Below are 23,191 nucleotides of genomic sequence, written 5' to 3' on the forward strand. Positions count from 1 at the left end.
TTCTGGAGATGTCCCAGGTCTCAGGTCACTTGGAATTCATAGTCCACATCATGCTCAAGTTTCAGCACAGCTAAGCAGGTTTGTGTTCAGCTCTGTATTTGGGCTCTGATCAGTATGCCCAGATTTATCTTCAGTTCTCTTGCATTAGCTCACTAGAGTTGTTTTTGCTGTGAATTTTCTCAGCTTCCACAGCATTTCTTTGCCACTTCAGAAGTAGTTAAATGATTATTCAATTGCTTAAAGAAGCAAGAACAAGAACAAAACCACCACGAGTTTGTGTAATATTAAGTTAGGTGTTAATAAGTAGCTGAAAATTAGCATTAACATCGCATACTTATGCTAGGGCCTAACTCCAAATGCAGAGCACAGACCAAGAATTATCAACCCTCAATGCTAAAAAGTTTGCTTGGTTGCTTCCCATTTTCCATTGTTCTATTTTTTCTACATAATGCACATTTCCCACACAAACATTGATCTTGTTTTTTTCTTCCTTCCAAAAAAGCAGAACATCCAAGCAATTATAGAGATGACACAACATCAGCATGACCTAATGTAGCCAGCAAGTGATCATACTGAAGGCTGCAGGAAGCGAAACCCACAATTTATTCAGCAGTTTCAGAGCTCCATATTTTGCACAGTACTGAAGTTACTGACCTCAACTTTTTCCCTTTTTTTTTTCCTTAGAGCAGAATGAAAAAAGTTATATTCCTTAGAGAAAAGTGAGTTGGAAAAGACAGTGGAAGGGACAATGTCTTTTTGACTGCATTGGCAGGAGGAGAAGTGATGGCACAGATTACATCTTGCCTTACATATTGCAAGGCAAGAGCTAAAAACCGTACTGTAACAGATCAGATGAGAAAGGTATTCATCAACTAAACGCAGTCATTAGATTCGCTGCTGAGAGAGAAGGAACACAGCACCACTGTAACCAGATGCACCAGTAAGATTTAGGAACTCATAGAGACTTCTAATTGCAGAGCTCTCAATCAAAAAACCCCTGGGGAAGAAGGGGGATCTGTGAAATTTCTGAAAATTTGTTTGGATTTGTTTGGCTCTTTGATACACTGCTAATTAAAAGAATACAAACTAGAAAGGAAACGTGGTCATACTAGTTTGTGTTTCTGCTTTTTGGAAAACAGTGAATAAGACTGAATGTAAGTCCGTTTATTCTAAATAAGAATCACAAGTTCTAAAACTCTCTGAACAAGTCTTTAAAAGATTGCTGCTGTTTCTTCTATTGTCTTCTCAATTACCAGTAGAAATATATCACTTTCATATTTACCCAGCGTTCTAATCTCTAGGCTGTGCATTCAATGCCCATGGGTCAATAAGACTTTTTATATACATGAAAAAAATATGGCTTGTTGGTATTCGGACCAGATACTAATTAAGAGAGAGAATCCCAGAAGCATCCACTCTTTATGTTAGGTTAAGAGTTCCTGAATGCTAAAGACTCTCTTACAAAATAGAAGCACCAAGGAGTACTGTCAGAAGACAGCATGCATCTTTGTGCTGTACATTTCTTAGGAAATCAATGTGTATCTTTCAAATAGGATGCTGGATTGAAATATAAGTTTCCCAAACCAATCAGAAAACACCAACCGCTTTCCAGGACAGCATTTTTCATCAAGGAAAAAACAGCCTGACTTGAAAGGAGAATTGAATAGAAAATCCTGCTGAAAAGAAATCAACACTGTTCAGAAGAATACAGAAAAACAACTACTGATGAGAAATTTTCCTTACCAATTACGTGTACTACAAGTTCTGTGTGGCCATTTTTTATATTTCCAATAAGCAAAGCTACTTAAGAATCTTTGTTTGAATTAAGTTTGGTTTATTTACAATTAAAGTCAGGATTTATATGCAGGTTACAAGACATAGGTCAGAAAGTAAAAACAGCAGCAATTTGAAGTAGGATAACACTTGTCAAATGGACGTTGTATTCCACCCACCCCTTACACCAGGTGTCTAAATGTGCACACAGATATCCCTTACTTGACTCATTTGTTTATAGTTGGAGATTCTCTGAAATTAACGTGCAGTGTCTAAACAGATTCCCAATACTGCAATCTTTAGGAACTTGCATATTTTTAATGTAACAACTAGAACAGTTGATCTGTCTTTGATCAATCCCTTCTGCACACATGTAAGGTGCTAGCCTTCCACTCCCTACACAAGCAAGTCAGCAGCCCTCCAGCTGTGGAAGGCTTTTCAGGGACAACTGGATCATAAACCCAATTTACTTCCTGCCTAACACCTTATTATGTGACAATGAAACAGCTATTTAGAAGAGCAATGTTTCACAACTAGTCTGAACTACAGTTCAGATGTTGAAGTACATTCAACATCTGCTTCGAGTTACAATGGAGGGAATATATATACCTCTGAGAATAATGAAAAGCACTTTACTGAGATGTGCGAGACAGAATTACTGAGAGATTGTCTTAAAATCATAGCTGTTAAAATGTCCCAAGTCCCTCCTTACATCACTACTTTCAGGATCGGGGCTGACCTAAAGAAATTCACCCTCGAATTTCAAAGATGTGACTCTCTCTACATGTAGGAGAAAACTATTATTTCAAAGAGATTTCAATATTATTGTGCTACATTGGACACTTAATGGATAGTCTGATACAGGCATTTTTGTTGCATTTGTGTCTCTGAAAGCAATTCTTACATTACAGAAAGTGCTGCTGATGCAGAAGCACAGAGTGCATTTGCTTATGAGTACTACGGCAAGTCTGTATGCCTGACTTTATTCATCACAATTCCTCCAGCTGCCCACATGCCTGACTTGAAGAAGCTGGGATTTGCCAAATGATGCAGGGCAACAGCTAGTAGTTCTGTGCCCCAAATTGTCTTGCTCATTCACAGTACACATTCAAGTTCAATCAAAATAAACAGTTTTGAATTTACTCAGAACTCAAGATGAAAAATGCCCTGTACCACTTACAATTCCTAAACTGTCTCATGTTCTTCAATATCATAAACTGTTAGACTGCTAAAATATTATATTTTCTGGTAGGATATACTTAGGGAAAGTATACTGCACTCCGACATTAATATTTGGGCTTGGGCTGCACTAAGTGACTGACATAAGGCTGAATTTGTCAGGATGCCACATATAGATGCAAGCAGAAGAGGCAGCAAGTTCTTATGTAGCAGGAGACGAAGAAAAGAAAAAGGAGCAACTGTCATACATTAACATATTAACGTACATGATAAATGTAATAAACTAAATTCTTACTGTGGCAGTACTGTTTTCAGCCATTTTCCTAGCAAAGTTGTCATTTTGGTCGAGTGGAATTAAAGGGATCACTACAGCAGAAGACAGCACAGATGAAATGGAGACAAGGGTCTACAGAAGGGAGGAAGCTTAGGCAGTACCCATTAACGTGCAGTATCCATCCACACAGCAAGAAGACAGCTCTGAAAATTCCCTGCACTTGCTCCCTCCACACAGCAGTCATTTTAGTTATGCTAGGAAGGACGGAATGAAGAAATCAGTAATGTACCAGGAACATGTATTCTCAGCATGGCAACAACTAATGGGCACCCAGAAACAGAAAACCACAGTACCAGATGAATTCTAGCACTCAAAATCCACATCACAGCATGCCATGCTGCTTCCTTGTAATAAAACTAAACCTAACACATCACAGAAATATGTACTGGGGAGGACTCTGACATTCAGGGACCAGCTCATCGAGTGTTCATACAGACCTCATGCTCTTCATCCTTCAGCATACAACCCCGCACATTTGTCAGTTTCTCCAGCATTTAAACCCAAGCAAGCTTCCAAGTCTCTGACTGCACTAGCAGTAGGTGGCCTCACTCACAACTTCGGATTTAGCACTGTTAAGCCATGATAAATTATAGATAGGCATGTTGCTGGGCTGGTAGCCCAAGCACCACTTTAGTCTTATGCTCACTGGTCTTGGAAGAGAATTTCAGATAATCTTTTTACAGTATAGCTCAGCCATGCCTTCAGCAGACACTCAAAAACATCAACTGCATAATTTTGCCATAAAGTTTTCTGCATCTTTTCCCTAGAAGATATCTATATTCTCTGCAGAGCTCCAGGTTGACACCTAATGAAGTATTAACGTGTAGATATAGCAAGTACACTTGGCTAGTGCTGGGCATTTCACTACAAATAGTCTGACCTTAATTATCCATCAAAATTAAAGCAAGGAGATGACATCTGGCCACTCTTACCCCAGCACCACACACGGCAAAGAGGTACACAGGTTGGCTGATCCCAAGGGAGTGGGATGTGATGCTGGGCTGTCAGCTGGAAGACTGCCCAAAAAGTACAGTACAGATGAACCCATATTGTCAGTGTACATTGATACGCAGTGATTTTTTCAGCCTTCTAAGGACAAAGGCTAGTGAAAATTGCTTTTTTAGATATATGATAATCATATCAAGAAATTCTCCATTCCTTTTACCTACTTCCTCTTCAATACACTTAAGTCTGTCATCGAATGAAGTGAAATTTTATGACAGAGCTTATATTTACTGAAATTTTAATCTTCTTCCTAACATATTTAGTAGGGTACTACAGCAAATTATAAGAGAGAAATGAGAAAAGCCACAAGAGGATAACAATGACTGAAGAATCTGGAGACCTGTAAATTCTTAAGGATTCCCTGCTTCAGTTTTACTAATGCTGTCAAAAAGAAAGTGTGAAATTAAATCCAATTCACACATTATGCACAATTAGGTAAGAGTAAAGACAATCTGTCATCCTGAACTGTGAAACGCTTTGCTGAATAATAGTGAAACTTCAAAAACTCTGTCACACATCATTTTGTATTTCACTTCAACCCTTATTTTTGAGGACTATGATGGATGCAGCAGATAAATTCTTGAACAGTGATAGCAATTACCATTTATTTTTCCTCCATCTGACTTAATTCTTAACTTACTCCTCTTGTGAATTAAACTCATACAGAATCAACACAATACATACAAGGTACATACAGAATGTCAAAATGCAGTGAGTAGTAGGGGTCTATCCTAATAGCAAAACCCAAAAGAAATACATAATTTTAGGTGAGGTACACAAGCAGAGTGATTTGTAATCAATACTTCCGTAGGTACTTTTTTTCATACATGTTCTAAAGAGAGTTTTTAAACGCCTTACAAAAATATGTAAAGCTAGTGTGAAGCATGTGCAGTAAACCAACTGGAAAGAAAAAGTCAGCTAAGACTTTCTTGCTCCAGCCTTAGAGACACTATCATACCTAAAGCATGATTTTTCCCTTGGGCTGCCCACCATTTAGATTACACTCATTTGGCAGATCAGAACAGACTATTTGTTACCTTGTGGTGGGACAGCTGTAAAACACACTTATTACTCTCACTGTTACTCTACAAAGCAGTGTAACAAGTTAACTGTAAGCCTCATGGAAAAACAGCTGTACTGTTCACCTTATTCTTCAAATCCAAGTGAAAATAAATTCAGCCTTTCTCACTGTGTTAATTTGTATACAGAACCTTTAAAAATTGCTGAATTGCTTATTTTTCTCTACTCAGAAACTGTGATATATTAACTCCCAGAAAAAAAAAAAAAAGTATAGAAAAGTGACATAAATAGGAAATGAACCCATTCCTAAAAGGGTGACTAAGGAAATCAGAAAGACCTGTTAATTAAGCAGACTGTCCAGTACTTGTGCATTTGCACAACACAACCAGTGCCTGGCACAAAAATTTGCATTCTTTCTGGTTATGGCCACCTGCTGTTCCTTATTCACTTCTATTTCAAGTTTTCCTTATTCTCTATATTCTTTAATGTACAGTCGCATCAAGAATGCTTAAACAACAACAGGGCCATGCACTACAGATACCACAGAAAAAGTGTTTACTATCAGCATAAACAAAAGCGTAAAGGGACAATGATGTGACAGCCATATTCATTTTAATTATCCAACATATGAAGAAGGCTAATTTTGCAATTAAAATGCACAACCGGACAATCAATTGCACAGCTGACTTGAGTTGATTTAAATACACATCAGCACAGATCACTGAAAAACAAAACAGGTTCTCATTATCATTGTGCACCTTGGCTGTGCATTCCCATCTTTCTTTTTTTTCAAGCATCAATACTCCCATGCTTTTATATGGAACTGGATGAACTGACAAAGATTTAAAAAAATGTTCTTCCTTTTAGCTAGGTTAGTTTTTGGCTGATATTGCTCACCACACAGCCACGTGCGTGCTAGGACTGGCCTAAAAGAAGGGGTACAAACACATCGCCAGAGATGATCTCCCTCTTTCAGGGTTGGTTTGCACTTCCCATTCACAATATCATACACCCACGATGCCAAGCTATTTATTTCAGTATGTTTCATCAAAACAGGAATAGGTTCATAAGTATTGTCTCCCCCATAGTCAATTTGTCTATTTAGTCTAATCCCTGATTCAGAGTATCACTTTACATTTTAAATGACAAATGAACCAAAGGTACACATTTAAGTGCTTCGATAAAACAGGCCATTTTTCTGGAACAAAGCTTTAGCAACAACTAGCTTACTCAAAGCTCATCTACGTAGTTATCCCATTGGTTTCACTTTATTTCAGATTCTAACCTTCAGCTGTGTTGATGAATGCCTCCCACCTCAGCTGGGACACAATTCCCCACCTTAAAAGTGAATACTGCATTATGTTGCAAGTTGCATGAATTAAATATATTTTATTTTTTTAAACGAATGGGCAGGCATTCCCATATTATTAGGCACACATACAGTGCTGAGTATGACTGCTTCAAGCTTGTTTGCACAATCTAGGAATTATCATATTAATATCAACTTGACTGTGGAGCCATACTAATACCTGTACAACAACAGCTGTGCACAGCTAGCCAGAAGCAGAGTATTTGCCTCATTTCTTGCAGATGTACAGAAGCTTAGGAAAACCACAAAATAAGCTAAAGCTATTTGAAAATCTGAAGCCTGTTTCTCAAAAAATCCATTTGTTTGTAAAGTAATATATTTTCTGAAGTGCCTGAATTCCCATGCTTATTTTTAGAATTGAAAGTCAGATAAGAAACAAGTCATTTTTGAAGTATTTTCTAAATGTTTCAAAGCACTTGTAGGCATAATGCATCAATTACCATGAATACATATTACACTAGTGAAGGCCAAATACTTCTTGTATAACAATTCTATTGCTGTATTTGATCCATTCATTTAAAAATAAAATCAAACCCCCAAAACGTCAGAATTCCCTCAAGGCTCCCTTTAATGATTTTATCCAAATACAGAACGTATTTACAAACTGTGCTGTGTGGAGCAGTATCATACATGCATACAAGGCCTCTGAAGATTTCAAAGCACATCCAATCAAAATCGACAGTATAAATGTACAAAATACAGCTTAGTTAGCTATATATATCAATTACCTTAGTTAAATGTTGGTGGACTGTGGCAATTATCAAAATAAAGTTCTCCAAAAAAGGAAGTAACTTCAGTCATCATGAACTGGCAAGCTAGTCACAAAGCACCTGAAGTTTATGCATTAATTTTGTAATAAATATACCCGGCTCCTTTGCTATCAAATGGTAATTTGTAATGTACGTCTTATAACTTGCGTATAGTGAAATGTGGGTTTGTGGTCATATTTTGAAGAAGTCAGATAGCATGTTTAAAGATGTCAGGAAATGCACTGAATTATAATATGCTTTCAGACTATACATGAATTTCAGATTTTTATTTCCTTCCTACTGTAATATCATAACTGATACATGATGAAGTACTAAGAGATAAATGGAGATTATAAAAAGTAATCACACATCTCAGTGCTAACAGTTTACTGTTTAATTGTTTGGGGAAATCTTAATATATTGTATGCATCGTAATACTACCAAGATAGAAAAGACAGATAAAATTACTACTGTGCCATTCACAGTATTTTTTTTCTGTATCTGGGTTTAACATCTTAGAAACTCCTGTTTGCTCTCTACTTTCACTGGGCAGCTCTAAATCTTGTAAAGGATTATTCCTTACAAGCAGTAGACTCATGCAGCTTACTACTAGTGTTTCTGTTCTCAAATCATCAGAAAAAAAAAATCATCTACTTTACACTAATGAGGTCTTTATTCTCCGAGCTACAAAAAAGCCATGCAACAAGAACGAGATCAGCAACCTGTAACATCTTCACACACACAAACTGGAGGTGCTGCCACAGCTTGTCTCCTCTGGGCACCTGAGGCTGCTCTATTCTCACTTAACACACTAGCTCCTGAAGGCGTCCCCTCTTCTTCATTTGCCTATCCAGGACACTCTAAATGTTGTTCATGGATGAGCTCCCTAACTTAAGTTTGCTTTACAGTTCTTTTATTCTCAGTCATCTCAACCATACAAATAATTTTTTTAAAAGCAGAAAAACATGAATAATGCTTCATTCATATTAACGGATGCCCCTGGCTGCACGTGGAAAGGCAATCAGAAGTGATTAAGATTAATAAGCACTGAGAAACTGAAGTCAAATGGGAACAGAAAAGCTTAAGGTACTTTCTAATTATTTTAAATCAGAAAATGTCAAGTGTACGTAAGACAGAAAAATGAAATTGTACATGTGACAGCACGTTGGATCCTAAATTTTTATCAACGCAGAAGAGGTGCTCACCAGTGGGAGGAAAAAAGAAAGAACACACAGGTGGAAAAGAGAGAAAAGAGAATTCCCAGGAATTTAAAGACAAGAGGTGCACGTTTTTGTTGTTTTGTTTTTTGTTGTTTGTTTTTTTTTTTTAGTAGAAGGACATGGTGTGCTTACTGGCTAACATGCTCAGAGTACAATCAATTCCATAAACAAAAACAAGAGATTCCCCCCCCTCTTTTTTTAATTATTGTATTTTTTCATTCCAAGCCACAACAGTCCTCCTCTCACTGAACCAGTACCATCTTTGCAACCTGGGATGTACATGTGGATTCAGGTCTCCCATGTCCCATGCTGAAGAGGAGCTGTTTCCCCTCTCTCTCCCTTCACGTCTGAATGATAACATTACTAAAATATTGGGAAGGAGAGGCACTGACTGCTCTTCACAAGTTTAAGAGATTGGTTGGCTTGCCCAAAGCAATTTAGCCCAAATTACTTGGCTCATTAGAAAACTGAAGTTACATTAAATTACGTTGGCTCCTTGAAGTTACATTAAATTTAGAATAGAATAGAATAGAATAGAAGAGAATAGAATAGAATAGAACAGAACAGAACAGAACAGTTCACTTGGAATGAATGACTGTGATTCTCCTCTCCCTCTACACGAACACCTGTTACAAGCTCAGTTACCCATAACATTATGCTCTGAGGCCTCTGCAATTCAGGGCTACGTAGCTGCAGAATTTTCCACAGAGTAATTCCCAGTTTTAAATAACTGTTTTGTAAATTAGTTTCCATCAAAAGCAAAATATGATCCTAGTCTACAGGATACAAATGTCTTTAAAAGCAAGAACAGAATGTGCACTGAGGAACTATCTGATAACCTAAAACAACAGTCTGAACTCTGAAAGAAATCTCTGTCATCCATCTGAGCACCTAGATCTGAGCATCATCTTCCATCTGAGCTCTAGACGCTTTGGTTACATAACTCCACAACTGCAACTCTGGCAAATTAAAAAAATAAAAAAATAAAAAAATCCAAGAACTGACTCTTTTGCTGTAAATGAAACAGTTACCTTTTGTTTAATTTGCCTTTCCTGTTGCCTCTTTCTCTTAAAATTTCAACATATTCAATGGACTGAAATGCATATCTACAGAGTTTTGTCCCAGGCAAAGCAGAGATGACTGAAGAACATTGCGTTGCCAAGACAACACAATGGAAACTGAAGACAGGGGACAAGACCATGCTGCTTGGAGACCACATTAATAAACTCTTCCACTTAAATAGCAGTAGGAAATAATTAATTGAAATATATTACACTGTGTATATTTTTATACTGAATTCAATGGTACAATTCTTCTGTTTGTATAGTCCTAATAAAATATCAGTATGACCAGTAGTCCTGTGGAACTGGTACTGGATCAGGTTGCCCAGAGAAGCTGTGGATGCCCCATCCCTGGAAGTGTTCAAGACCAGGCTGGATGGGGCCTTGGCCAACCTGGTCAAGTGGGAGGTGTCCCTGCCCATGGCAGGGAGGTTGGAACTAGATGATCTTTAAGGTCCCTTCCAACCCAAACCATTCAGTGATTCCATGAAAACTGAAAATGTGCACAGTCTTCTCATAGTTCTGCCTGTTAGTGAGCTGACAGTCATAACACTTAAGGCAATATCACAACATGAAACAGCTGATTCTCCAACTTGAACCTCCTACGCTTGCATGCTCTGTACCTTAGATTCCCGTAGTATAAGAAGTACACAACCAAAAATAAATAAAAAAGCCCCCGCCCCCCCAACATGTCTCTTGACTGACATTTTATACACTTCAAATTTATCCCTGAATTTTTTCTTTGCATCCTATATTTATTGAGAAGAAATTGAAATCTTACTTGCTAACTTCTAAAAACGTCAAAAAAGGTATAGAAGACTCATTTTATTTCATTCTGCTACAAATACTAAATAGCTACCATGGAAGCAGCTAGGAATGTTTAACACAAGCTTTCAGAGCATCTGTGCTTCCGCAACTCTTCACACCTTCATTACTGTTTTTGTTGTTGTTGTTTTTAATTCTTGATTTGAAAGCTAGATCCAAAATCAAGGTAATCCACATTCCTTTGTGTACTGAGACCACTCCAAAGAATTTGACACAGTGAGTACAACTTAAACATTGTTTAGGTTATTTCAAATAGATTTGGCAAAGTTCCTCGTGAAGCTCCTAGCAGGAATACTGAAATGCAGCATCATTCTCTATAAACATCATCATACACAGAGACTTAGAACAAGGTCTGAAAGACACTTTTCTGTTTTCCTTCACAAAAACTCAAAATACCACAAAACATATGTAAATACGACATAAAAATCTATCTCTGAGCACAGAAAACTGTCTTCTAACACTGAATTTGCAGTGGCTTCCTGAATAGCTTGTGGTAGGCAAGATACTTGTCTTTCTCAATTTAATGTCTGCCAGACTGGAATAACTTCAGTTACTTCACCAGGGTGTTAAAAGAATTAATTTACTTGTGTTTGGACAATTACTTTGAAGACGAAAATTGCTATTTAAATACTAAGTGCCATTTTGTATATATAAGCAAAAACAAAACACCTGCACAAATCTAAAACAAGATTATCCTCTCCCTATGTACAGATGAGTACAGGATCTGAAAGGGCTGTTCCTTTATTCACTGCCATGTCTCCAAAGAAAACAGCAAGTGCTTAGCAGTCCTTATTTCATAAAATCCTACGTGCCTCTTATTGATCCTGTGACATGCATAGCACATCTTTTAAGGTGTGCTTACTATATGTGCAACACAAATATTCAAATAAAAAAACATTATTGATGAAGACATTGACACAAATCAAAGCTGTAATCAATTGGGCTTTTCTGGTATAAACACCTTGAAGGCCTCTAATAAAAGCTTCCTTTCATTTCAACTGTTTCAATTCACAATAATTTCATATACTCCATAAATCTTCCAAAGACAAAATGAAAGACTTTACCTACATTTCTAAATAGCTGTTTTACATTTCTTTTTCTCTCTCTTTTTAAAAAATACTTTAGCATGTCAAACTTTTATTTCCCTTCACTCATTTCTGCCTCCAAATAGTGACTCAGTCACCTCTATTCTGCAAAGCTGATCTCTTCCCTACTTATCTCAGTCATAAGCAAGGTAATAGAAATTACTCCATCTTACAAGAAATACTGATAACACAGATACTAGACTCCTCTCCTCCACCAACTTCTGCTTTAGCCTCATTTGAAAGAGTCAACAACTAAGACAAAATTGCATGACTAAGACTACAGTATTCAGGTAAAATTACGATGCCAGTATTTCTCACAGTTTTGCAATGTTCTTGCTTTGAAGAATACAGACATATATCAAATTTGGGAATATGTAATAATTTGCTAAATTATTAGAGGTAAAAAGCATTTTCATATGTAGAAATAAGCCATTAGCTTTCAGTCTTGGGAGTTTTAAAAGGCGGTTCTCGAAAATTGATCAGCTTTCATGGACCCCCCCATAATTCTCTAGAGTAGACTCCCAGGGGCCACTGCTAACGAGCCCCCCAAGAAGCTTAAAGCCCACTCTTTTAAAACCCAGGGTGGCAACTCCGCTGACCTTTTATCTGCTTACTTCAAAAATTTTGAACTCAAGTAATTCATGATCAGTGTGGCCAAGACAGCCCCTTACTACCGCATCTCCCACAAGGCCTTCCCTATTCTCAAACAACAGATCTGGGAGGGCTCCCTTCCTAGTTGACACACTTAGTATTTGTGACAAGGAGTTAATTTACAACATGCTTTATGATTCCCAGCCTTACTTGTTGTGGCAGTATGATATTCCCAGCTTATGTCTGGGAATTTGAAGTCTCCCATAAGGACAAAAGCAACTGATAAGGCAACTGTAGGCAACTCCTAATTGCCTACAGAATAGCTCATCTATGCTATTGTCCTGGGTGGCCAATCAATGGTAGACACCCAGGACAACATCTGCTTGGGTTTCCATCCTCTTAATCCTCACCCAGAGGCCCTCTACTGCATCATCCCTAATGGCCATACAGTCTTATCTCTCCCTTACGTACAATGCAACACCTCCATCTCACCTGCCACGCCTATCTTTCATGAACAGTCAACAGCCCTCCATTCCAGCACTCCATCATTTGTTTTTAATTACACAAAGTATATGTGCAAAAAACATAACTTAAACACGAAAGCTTCTCCAAACACAAAATTTTCTGGTATGAAGAAGTCAAACATACAAATGTATACAATTACACCTGGAAAAATACAGAAATAATGCTAACTTTTTTTAAGACGGGGATCAGATAATGTTTTTGTTTTTCTATATAGCTTTTAAAAATGCCATGTTATAAATGCCGTGTTTTAAATATATTCTGAAGTTATTTTTCAGACCACTTCCAAAACAAACACGTTCTTTCTGCTGAATTTTTATTTTCACTGTTAGCCTTGCCTATTTCAATGTTCATGGAAACACATAGCTGACCTACTGCAGACTCAGGAACCAAGTCTGAAAATATTTCATCACCATATTTTACAAACGATAGTTCAAAACACTCACCAGTTTGCCACCAGTGGTCTAAGACAGGTACCTTGAAGACTTTTTTTGACCATTCTAGTGTGTCCACATCACAGTGCTCACCAGCTACAAACAACGTTCTGAACCTTTAAATAAAAATTAAAAAAAAAAAAAAAGTATTTACCTTGATCTGGACAGGAAAGGAAAACAAGAAAACAAATTCAATAAACATCTGTGGCCTGTGTCCCAGATGGGATAAAGACAAAAGGGGAGGGAAGACTGTTATTCGTTGTATGCTCCATCCTACTGAGTAACAATTAGAATCTTAGCTATACTTATTTATGCTACCTGATACATCATGTAAAAGAAGCTTTATTTTCAGAATACAAAGATCTCGGGAGGCCTGTGGCAAACAATTGCCAATGGAAGTAAAGAATAGTTAAATACTTTGTACACAGGATCTAGATGGATACCTCTCAGGCAAAACATAAGTACGAAATACCAAAAAAGATATCAGAAAAATTAGCAAAGAAATAAACAGAACAAATAGGAAATACCTGTAGCATAACTCGTAGCTTTAAGTTGTTAATAATGTTCTGTTTAAACAGATTCTAATGTTTTTTGAGTTGTTCAGTCATCTTTTTATAAGTCTCTGGAAATGAGTTTTGTGGAGAATGGCAGCTAAAGCCCTTTTCCCGCATAGACAGAAGCTATTTACTTATAAATAAATAAATAAATAATGCAATTCTACCAGATAATGCCTATGTCATAACAATAGTACTGGAATTCAGCTTAATTGGCTGGATACTCTGCGACCGATTTTGGCAGAAAAGAAATGCAACACCTGGCAGTCACAACAGATACAATCTCCATTTTTGTACCACTAAATTATGCAGTGATATACACCTGGGCAATAACCCCACCCACGGTCTTAATCTTCACCACCTTTTATTGGATGTTCTGTTACACTTCGTTGTCCTTCCTTAAAAATTACAAATTCACTTCACGCCCTGTTTAGTATGGCAAGGTCCTCTATGTCAACTGTAGCTTTCTTAAACATGACTATTTGTCCTTAGAAGTGAGACATTACAGTGTATTACTGCACGCTGCCAAGGTTTCGATCTTTGTAACACTTGTACAGTAACTTTATTCTTGTCATAGCAGATTTTTTGCACTTGCAATTTCCTAACAAGCAACTTAAAATTGCATTTAAACTCGTGGATGCTCATGACACTGACCAAACATCATCATCTGATAAGACGGTACTAAAGTGAAGAATGATTTATGATCTTGCCCCCACACCTCCAACAAAAAAATAAGCAGTCATCTTCAGGTAGAAACACTGAACTTTGAATTCAGGTTCATGAAGTACAGATGAAAACAAATGGCCAGTTGTGCTGAGATGAACCACTCATTTATATTCAGTACTGTATCATTAGTATATGCCTGGTTTTATGATCTATTTTGTGATAGCAATGCATACTATTTATCTTATTTGATTCTTATCATCCAAAAAATATTGTCTAAGCTGAACTAGTTCTCTAGGCTTATAGAGTCCACAAAAAGAGTAAGAGGCAACTTTAGAGAGTAATTTACTTTTGGAGCTTCAAGTAGCCCAACAACCGACACCGGCATTAAAACTGCTCCAAAATAGCCCCTATCTATCTTTGCAACACACTCCCCCAAAGGACCACCCGCACCAAAAATAAAATAAAATAAAGTAAAATAAAGAAAAATAATAAAAAATACTAAAATAAAATAAAAAATAAAATAAAGTAAAACAAAGTAAAGTAAAATAAAATCAGACCATGTGTGAGTGTATCCTTTGATTTAAAAATTAAATTTATGAATTTATTAACTTTATAAACCGTTGAAAAACTCTGTTAAGTGTCCTTGTTTTAAAAACAGGGCTAGCAATACCCCAAGATCTCAAAAGACTTGCCTAAAAGTTAAGTCAGTGTGTTATCCCCTGAGCCAAAACCAGAATTCCTCCCCGCTTTAATCATCAGGCCTGGATCTGCAGGCTCTACAGCAATCCTATGTTGTGGGAAGGACAGGGACCAGCTCTTTGTACAACTTATGGTTCATATCCATCAAAAAGAATACAAGAGTGAAGTGCCTAACAAAGCCTAACAAAGTGTAAGAATATGAAATTTTCTCCTATCAAACAGTATAAGAAGAGAGACAGCAATGGTTATAAAATGACCTGCTGTGAAATTTTTTTTAACAATCCACTTAATACTCCACAGCATGTCAATGCACCTATTATTGCAATCATCTATAACTGCAACACATTTAATGGGGAAGAAAGATCTTAAAACCTCTCTAAGTAAATATGTCCTAAGCTGTCATTCTGAAAACCTACACTCCTAACATAAAGTCCAGTTCAATCCAGATCTTAGGCCAGATCTCTCCAGAGTCCAGTGGACTGGATGTGAAGTACACCTCTAATGCAGGGGATAGATCAAGGTCCCTAGTGTCCCTAGCACAATTTAAGTTGTTCAGCACAGCATGTACGTTTTCATACTCCAAGCACAGAAGAAACCACAAAGGCAAACCATTACCCCAGAGCAGGAGCATTCACATGGGTAATAATCACAGTTACATTATTCTGGATTAAAAGACGATAAAAGTGTTTTTAACTCTCAAATGCATACACCAGTTTTTCCTGGCAAAGAAAATCTCTGCATCGCATTAAATAAACTTTTTTTTCCTCTTTTTTTTTTTTCCCTGAAAAAACAGTGAGGAGGTTAATTTGCACTTCTTCACAGAAACTGGAAATAAAGAACTCTTAGTAATTCTTAATGCACCTGGAGACTGCAGACAATTAAATACGTAATAAATAAATAAATACAAATTTTGAGATCTTTAATTTTTTCTCCCTTGCTGTCTTCATTCGTTCTTCTCCCCTGAACAGATTTTACCTTGTTCATGACAATCCAAGCACTTGAGGTTTCGGTGACAGAGTCAGAAATGCAGAACATTAAGAGCAGCTCAGCTCCTTCTCCCAATGCAGATGAAGGGGAGCTCCACAAAGACTCTTCATGAATTCAGCTCAAGACTCCAATAGGAATGGCCATACATAAACTACAGTAGCACAGAGTAGGGGGTAGCAGAGAGCACTGCATACTGTACTTCAATCGTCCTGGATTCTCAGTCTTAATCACATCTCCTCTAGCAGCACTTGCGACACATGAATTATGTGAGAAAGCATTTCTTTCTAATAGCTTTGAATTTGCTACTTTAATTTCACATCCCCTTGTTCCTGTGTTATGTTTCCGTGTGAGACAGAAACTAGCAGTTACTAATTGACTTTATATCCATTATTTCTGAACAGATTTTAGGCAGCCTTGTATTTCTTTCTAAAGCAAGCACATTAATATCCGGTATCAGATGAACATGCTTCAGTCTCCAGACTCTCTTGGTATAAAATGGCAGAACATTCACAACTGACTTAAGGCAAAGAAAGCCAATTATGCTATAGAACACAAGCTACAAATTTCTACTCGTATGTTAATCTAATCTGCAGTGTTATTGCCCCACTTCATGCACAACTGTCAGTTGTCAGTCATTTGGAAATCAGACCTAAACAGTTCATTAGAATTAAGTCAATTAAAAGATGAAGTGTGATTCCAAACAGGGGAAGAGTCAATAGGTCTACATTACAGAGTTACCTTGTGAAGATGAGAACAGATTCCACAAGCCAACCAGAATACATTCAGGTCATGGAATTTGGGTGTTCGCTGCTTTTCAAACACAACAGGCAGCAATATGATCAGATGGCCTGCTTAGCAGCACTGTGAGTTATCAAAAAAACAGGTCTGCTACAGATCCTGTAGTAATATGTGGTTGAACAGGACTTTTCTCCTGCAGTAATACAAATTAAAAATCTCTTCTGCTGTTTAGCATGTCATGTTTAAGACATAGGCGATGTTTTGAAAGCAAACAAATTTCAAGATTTGACTGCAAAAGCTAACAAGGATTTTGAAGCAGGCATACTATAACCTTTGGAAACATCACACATAATTTTGTGCAGTTGTCAGTGATGCTGCCAACATTAGTTTTTAACAGGGACTTATTTAACTTATTTCCAAAGAACAAAAACCTGTTTATCATTCAATTTACTCCTGTAAATCAAGTATTCCCTTGTATACTGGAAGCTGGCATTGTCTACCACCCCTGTACCTTATCAGCAATAGTCTTTTTTTTAAATCCGATTTAAAAATAAATCGCCTTAACCTATATCAGTTTTTAATAGAAGTTTTCAGGAATTAAATGTAACATGGTGGAACCCTCTTTCAGGGACGCATTCCTAGTCATTTGACTTAGAGTCTCTAGAGTAAGTAGGAATACGTTTTACCCCAGGTGGGAGACAGACATCCCACTTCACAGATTCCACACCACATAATGGAGAACAAAGTATCGTAGATCGAGAGTGTCAAGTAAAAGTAAGTCTTAATCCAATCTGAAACAGAAAATTATCTTGACCTTGGATGGAAAAGTCCATCTAAATAACACCCAAAAGCAAGAATTTTCCTAGAAAGAAAATTTTAATCATCTGCTGGATTTGATTTCTTAAGAACTGCAGCTTAACCTCTAAAATAACACTGACTGTAACTAGCTGGACATTAATATTGAAATCATTATAGGATAGCCAGTCTAATTTAAGCACCTTTCCCAATTCAATAATATACACCATGGTATCACACATAGCCAGGAAGTTAGAGCCATGACTAGACATTACAGTAAGATAATCCTTATCTAACATGGAAAGAAAGGCATGTAGAAGACTGTCAGCACTACACTAAGAAGACTTACAGCACTACACTGGGATTCAGAGAACAGTCACTGGACGTGCCTTTTTTACCCACAGGTGCAAAAGACTTTAGATTTTGCATATAAGTGACTAAAGACAATCCACAAGAATACTAGATACTAAATGCTTCACTAGAGGAGAAGTTGCTTACCATGGGATTGCACAGCCCAAAGCTGAATGAATTATGAGATGACTAAATCTGTGCACAAATGGAGAAGCTCGTGAACTACGCACTGAGTACGAATGATGAAATACCTCTTTACATCTGGGGCAACTGGTATCAGCAAAGGGACTTTAACTTGGCTGGAATTCTTTGGTCAGAAAATGCAACAACTTACAGCGCAGGTTAGCAGATTTTCTAGTCAATTATTATTCTAATTACACACTGACTCATTTTAGTCACTGCCTAAAAAAATGCTGAGCAGCAGCAATTAAATTTTCTAGCATCTGTATCATTTTCTTGCCACTAAACATCACAGAAGAACAGGGCCATGAGGGTCTCAAATGAGCTTGTTCCCCATTTCATGGAAGGGAAACGATTGATGACAACACTCAAAATAGACGGAAGAAAGCAATGATGAACTTGTAATGAATACCTGAGGAATAAATCCAGCTTACTGATAAACAAAACTTCCCAGAGCAATTATGAGAATGGAGGTCTAATTAAGCTACACGGCTTTACATCTTCCATTTGTCTTTGGAGAAGTGTGATAAAAGATGTTCATGACTGAATACTGCCTACAATCTGACATGGCCCTTGTTTGATGCTGAGCAAACTATTCAGCTCCAAGATTGTATCTGGTCTAAAACCACATATTTTTCGTTTTTAGAATATTTGGCATACAATGCTGAAACGTGATTCGTAGAAGTACTAAACACTCACAGATGCATCAAGTCAGTGTGAGAGGCATTTTAACCACAAAATGCTAATAATGTATTTTAACCATATAATGCTAAAAACTGGGAAACAGTGGCAGTTCAATGGCTCGGTCTGGGTATGCAAAGTTAACAGAAGACTTTGACCTTAGCTTCCCATCTGCAAAACACGGATAATACCACTCTCTCATCTCACAAAGGATTTGTGAGGATGAACTCAGTCATGATTTTGAAGCATGAGGTAGCACAGTGATAAACACATTAAAAACAGCATGGAATAGCAACATATAACCATAAGCAGTAACTAAATTATGGGGAGATAGATAATGACTAGCTGCTGATTAAATGAACACTGAAGATCCTGTGAACTCAGAGAAGTGGGAGGTCACGTGGGAAAACAGTACGGGATCGTGTAATCCAAGTCTGTATTACAGGGTATGAGCACAGTGGAGTAAAATGCAGGTTGAGTAAGCAATCTTAACTCACTGAGAATTCTTAACCTTCGAGTCATCTTTTTAATGAGCAATTAAAGAGTCGTCTTTTTAATAGCTTGCCTTTTCTCCAAACTGTCAATATAAATTCACAAGCAAATACACGTACACCTAGACCATATTTGAATTCTGCTATACAGAGGCGGGCAAAGCCCCAGACATTGCTATTCTTAGTTCATCCAGCCTGCTTCTGTAAGAAACTGCTTCCAGTGTAGCCTTAGTTCACCTTTTCAGAGAGTACTGCTTTCCCAGGGCTGCCTCAGGGTCCTGCTGACGGATTGCTCTAATTGCAGTTGGTGAAGTAAAGAGGGCAGCTACTTCATGCTCTCCTAGCACGCGGAAATAGGCACCAGCATCTGGCGTTCCCACAGGCTTCCCCTATGGAGAGAATAATTTAAAATGTCACAGGATAAAAATATTTTGTAATTCCTTGACAGTTCAAGGCTTGAACATGTAATAGTAGTGGCAGCACAGCAACTGAAGTAATTTCAAATAAGCCTTTAAAGAAGGATTTGTTAAAAGTAATAATACAGTAAGCGTACTCACTTGCAGAAATAAATTTCACCAGCTTTGGGCACAATCTCTTTAATGACCAAAGGACATACTAGCTGCTACTGGGAAAAATAGGACAAATGGACAAGCAAATAAAAAGACAGCCCCAAACAGCTGTTATTACACTGCCAGCAGAGGGAGTCATGCCTACATCTGTCCTTACTGTAAAACAAGCTGTAAAACGTTCAGAGTCCCACTGAACTAGGAGTCTCCGGATACAGTGGCACTTCAGCCATATACCCCATGCACAGGGCTGCAGGTCGTAACGCCAGCTTTTTGTCACTTAGAATTTGTCTCATTTCTGGAAAAATTTCCACTCGGCTGCTTACAACTGACTTACTGACATTTTTGTGCTGTTACCGCATGCGAAAACTGGAGAGAAGCCAAAGTATCTTCAACTGGTATCTGCTGGGTTTGTTTGTTTGTTTGTTTTTAGAAAACTAAACATTGTCTTGAGCTACAGGGCATAGTCAGGAAAACTGTAAACAGAAGTAACTGGACATGACAAATTGTCCACTGGTAAAGAATAACAAAAAATAATCAAAAATATTTTTCCATGGTGCTGTAAATATGAAAGGCAGTCAGCACAGGATCACCTAACAACAATCTTTCTGGATGTGTTACTGGAATGAACGAATTGCTCCATACGTATATCAAAATAATGAAAAGACGTTGTTAAAGTGAAATGATCTTTAGCTCTACAGGTATTGCTACATAACCTTTTCACTAGAAAGGCCAAACTTGGAAGATGAACTTTGACAAAGCATACAAACAAGACAGGAGAGACAAACACTTTTCATAATACAAAACACAGCTTTGTCAATGCGTTATGCAGGAAGCCATGAATAAAGAGAAAGTTTCACCACTGAAAATGTCACCAATTTTACAGCAGTTTACCAGCCACAAAACAAATTTATACCTCCACCAGCCTTGTGTAAATGCAAATTTGCAATGTGTCCTTCCTAACATGCGTCACCCACGTTCATGTATTTTATTACTTTCAAGAGTTACAGGCACAGCTTTAAATTCCTAACCAGCCACAGGCAGTACGGTCTGGACATCTGCCAGTAATGTTCAAGAAACTTTTGTTTCTTTTTTTCTTTTACTTTTTTCCTCTGAAGCAGTACATTTGCAAGAAGACAAACACAATACAACAGATAGATTAATAGGTCCAGTGAAAAAAAAAAGTAACATGCAAAACTCTAATTAATACTTTTCAGTTTGCCAAGAGGCAAATGGAACACAGGCATTTGAATACCTTGAAGAGTTTACTAAATCCCCTACTTTCATTGCAGTAAGAAGGCACTAGTAACATGGTAAATGCCTTTACAGAAACACACACAAATCAGGTTTGTTGCCCCATCCCAACAGAGCAAACTGCCCGCTGGCTGTGACGAAGGCTCCCAGGTATTCCTTTTCCCTCTCCCTGCCTTCCCCACTGCAAATCTCCCCACGCTTGCAGGGCACCAGCTGCAAGACCAACAGTGACCAGCTGGCAATTTCCAGAGTGCAGGATGCCTGACCGAGGCTGGCCACCTACTGATTGATGGCTTTGCAGCCCTACGGTGAGCTACTGCTGCTGAGAGCAGTGCCGCAGCGGAGGATGGCTGCAAAAGGAAAAAAAGCAGGGCAAATCTGATGGCACAACTGAAGAGTCTTTTTTTTTTTTTTTTTTTTTTTTTAAGTATAGAGGACGAGATGAGAAGCAAATGAAGAGAGAATAAACAAAAGAAAGAGTTCACATCCAAAGAAGTAGGGAGGAGTATCGCTAATGCCAAAAACTTTCTTTTTTACTAATAGCCTGTCCTAGATTCCCAAAGAGGCATGCAAAAGGAGATTTCTGTACTGAAAAAAATGTTTGTTTTTTGTTTGTTTGTTTCATATAACACACAGTTCCCAAAGAAAAACTTTTCATCAGATTTTCTGTCCTTAAGCCTTCTCCTCACACACATCTTCATTGTAACTTTCATGTACTCATCCAAGTGTTCACCAGTATTTGTTGATGAACCTCTTTATTCAAGTTCGTGTTATCTCCATATAATATTCACTATACCTGCAGATCTGCAATAATCTGCGCAGCAGTTAAACCTTGCATCACTAACACTAAAGTGTACTTCGAGCAAAAAATTCCAAATTTCCATAAACTTCTCATTAACTAATTATGTAATTGAACTAATACCACTTGTAGTCATCTTGGACAGAAAAGAACAAACAAAAACCTGACTGTGAGGCAATCTCAAATTGGTTACTCTGCCTATAATAATGTAGCCTATAATCATTTTTAAGCAAATGAAAACTTCCAGAGCCCCTAAAAGTGCTGTGTCTGGCCTCAAGTACACCCAACTCTCTGGGCTTGGCTGCAAGTGCTCAAGGCCAGGATTGCTATGGTGTGGCTGTGTAACCTGGGGCGAGACAGCTGCGAAGAGCTGTGAGGAGTCTCCCTTGGCTCAGAGGTGATATACACTCAAGGCCCCTGCCCTCGGTGCCTGGCCAAGCCACGCTGCAGCCCTGCCTGTGCCTCGCACCTCCAGCGAGCTCCAGCTGGCCCAAACCCCAGCCTCAGCTTCAGTTTGGAGAAGTGCAATTCTCAGATCTAGGAGAAAAACAAAACAACAAGAACTGTGGAAGTAAAGGAATAGAAAATTCCCCTGACAGTCAATTGGAAATAGTTCCCAATAAGGCAACACTCAAAATTTTCATTTAGGGGAAAAAAAAAATCTGGCCTGGCTGCAAAATATTCTTACTGATTCTGCGGAAAATGCTCTCCAGTGCCTTGGCAGATGTTCACAGTTTAGCAAATGCATAAACAAAAACTGACATAGGCAAAACAAATCTGAGACAGTGCAAATTAATTTTAGATCACAAAAAAAAATAAAAAAAAATAAAATTGCCAAAGTGTGTTCTTATTTATCATACAAAAATTGTATGGATTACTGCAAGATGCTATGAGAGGCTTATTATAACATGCAGTTTTGATTTTTAAAAAGTCACTGCTATAAAAAGTACGGCACAAGGTAACTGCATTCAAAATATGCTGACAAGCTGCTGAGTCAATTGGGGAACGTTAGCAAATGAGATGACTCCGCTGCATTTCTGCAGGGAGATCTGCTCAAGACCTGATATTTGCATCAATACTGCAGATGAAAACTTATTAAAAAAATCACTGTCAATAGTATCCATGGTTGGCAGGAACTGAGATGGTGATCATCCAGAACAAGGCAGTCAAGAAAAGAGTGATCTGCCTCACCCAATTTTAAAAAAGAGATGTAGGAGCAGACATTTCTTGAATCAGATAGGGGGATTCAGGTAGAAAAGTCTT

The 23,191-nt window shown here is 37.8% G+C and overlaps 1 protein-coding gene across 4 annotated transcripts in view; it reads right to left on the bottom strand.

The window, feature by feature from the left end:
* ACSS3 (acyl-CoA synthetase short chain family member 3) overlaps positions 1-23,191 on the bottom strand; it is a 71,874-nt gene that overhangs the window by 17,635 nt on the left and 31,048 nt on the right. For all 4 annotated transcript variants that reach the window (XM_083807805.1, XM_083807806.1, XM_083807804.1 and 1 more), the window contains 2 exons: positions 19,547-19,698; positions 13,180-13,283 (listed from right to left, as the gene is read on the bottom strand). In XM_083807805.1, the coding sequence (XP_083663931.1) occupies positions 13,180-13,283; positions 19,547-19,698 (256 nt within the window). The remainder of the gene's footprint in view (positions 1-13,179; positions 13,284-19,546; positions 19,699-23,191) is intronic.

The sequence above is a fragment of the Anser anser genome (assembly GCF_964211835.1).
Source record: "Anser anser genome assembly, chromosome: 1".
Taxonomy (NCBI): domain Eukaryota; kingdom Metazoa; phylum Chordata; class Aves; order Anseriformes; family Anatidae; genus Anser; species Anser anser.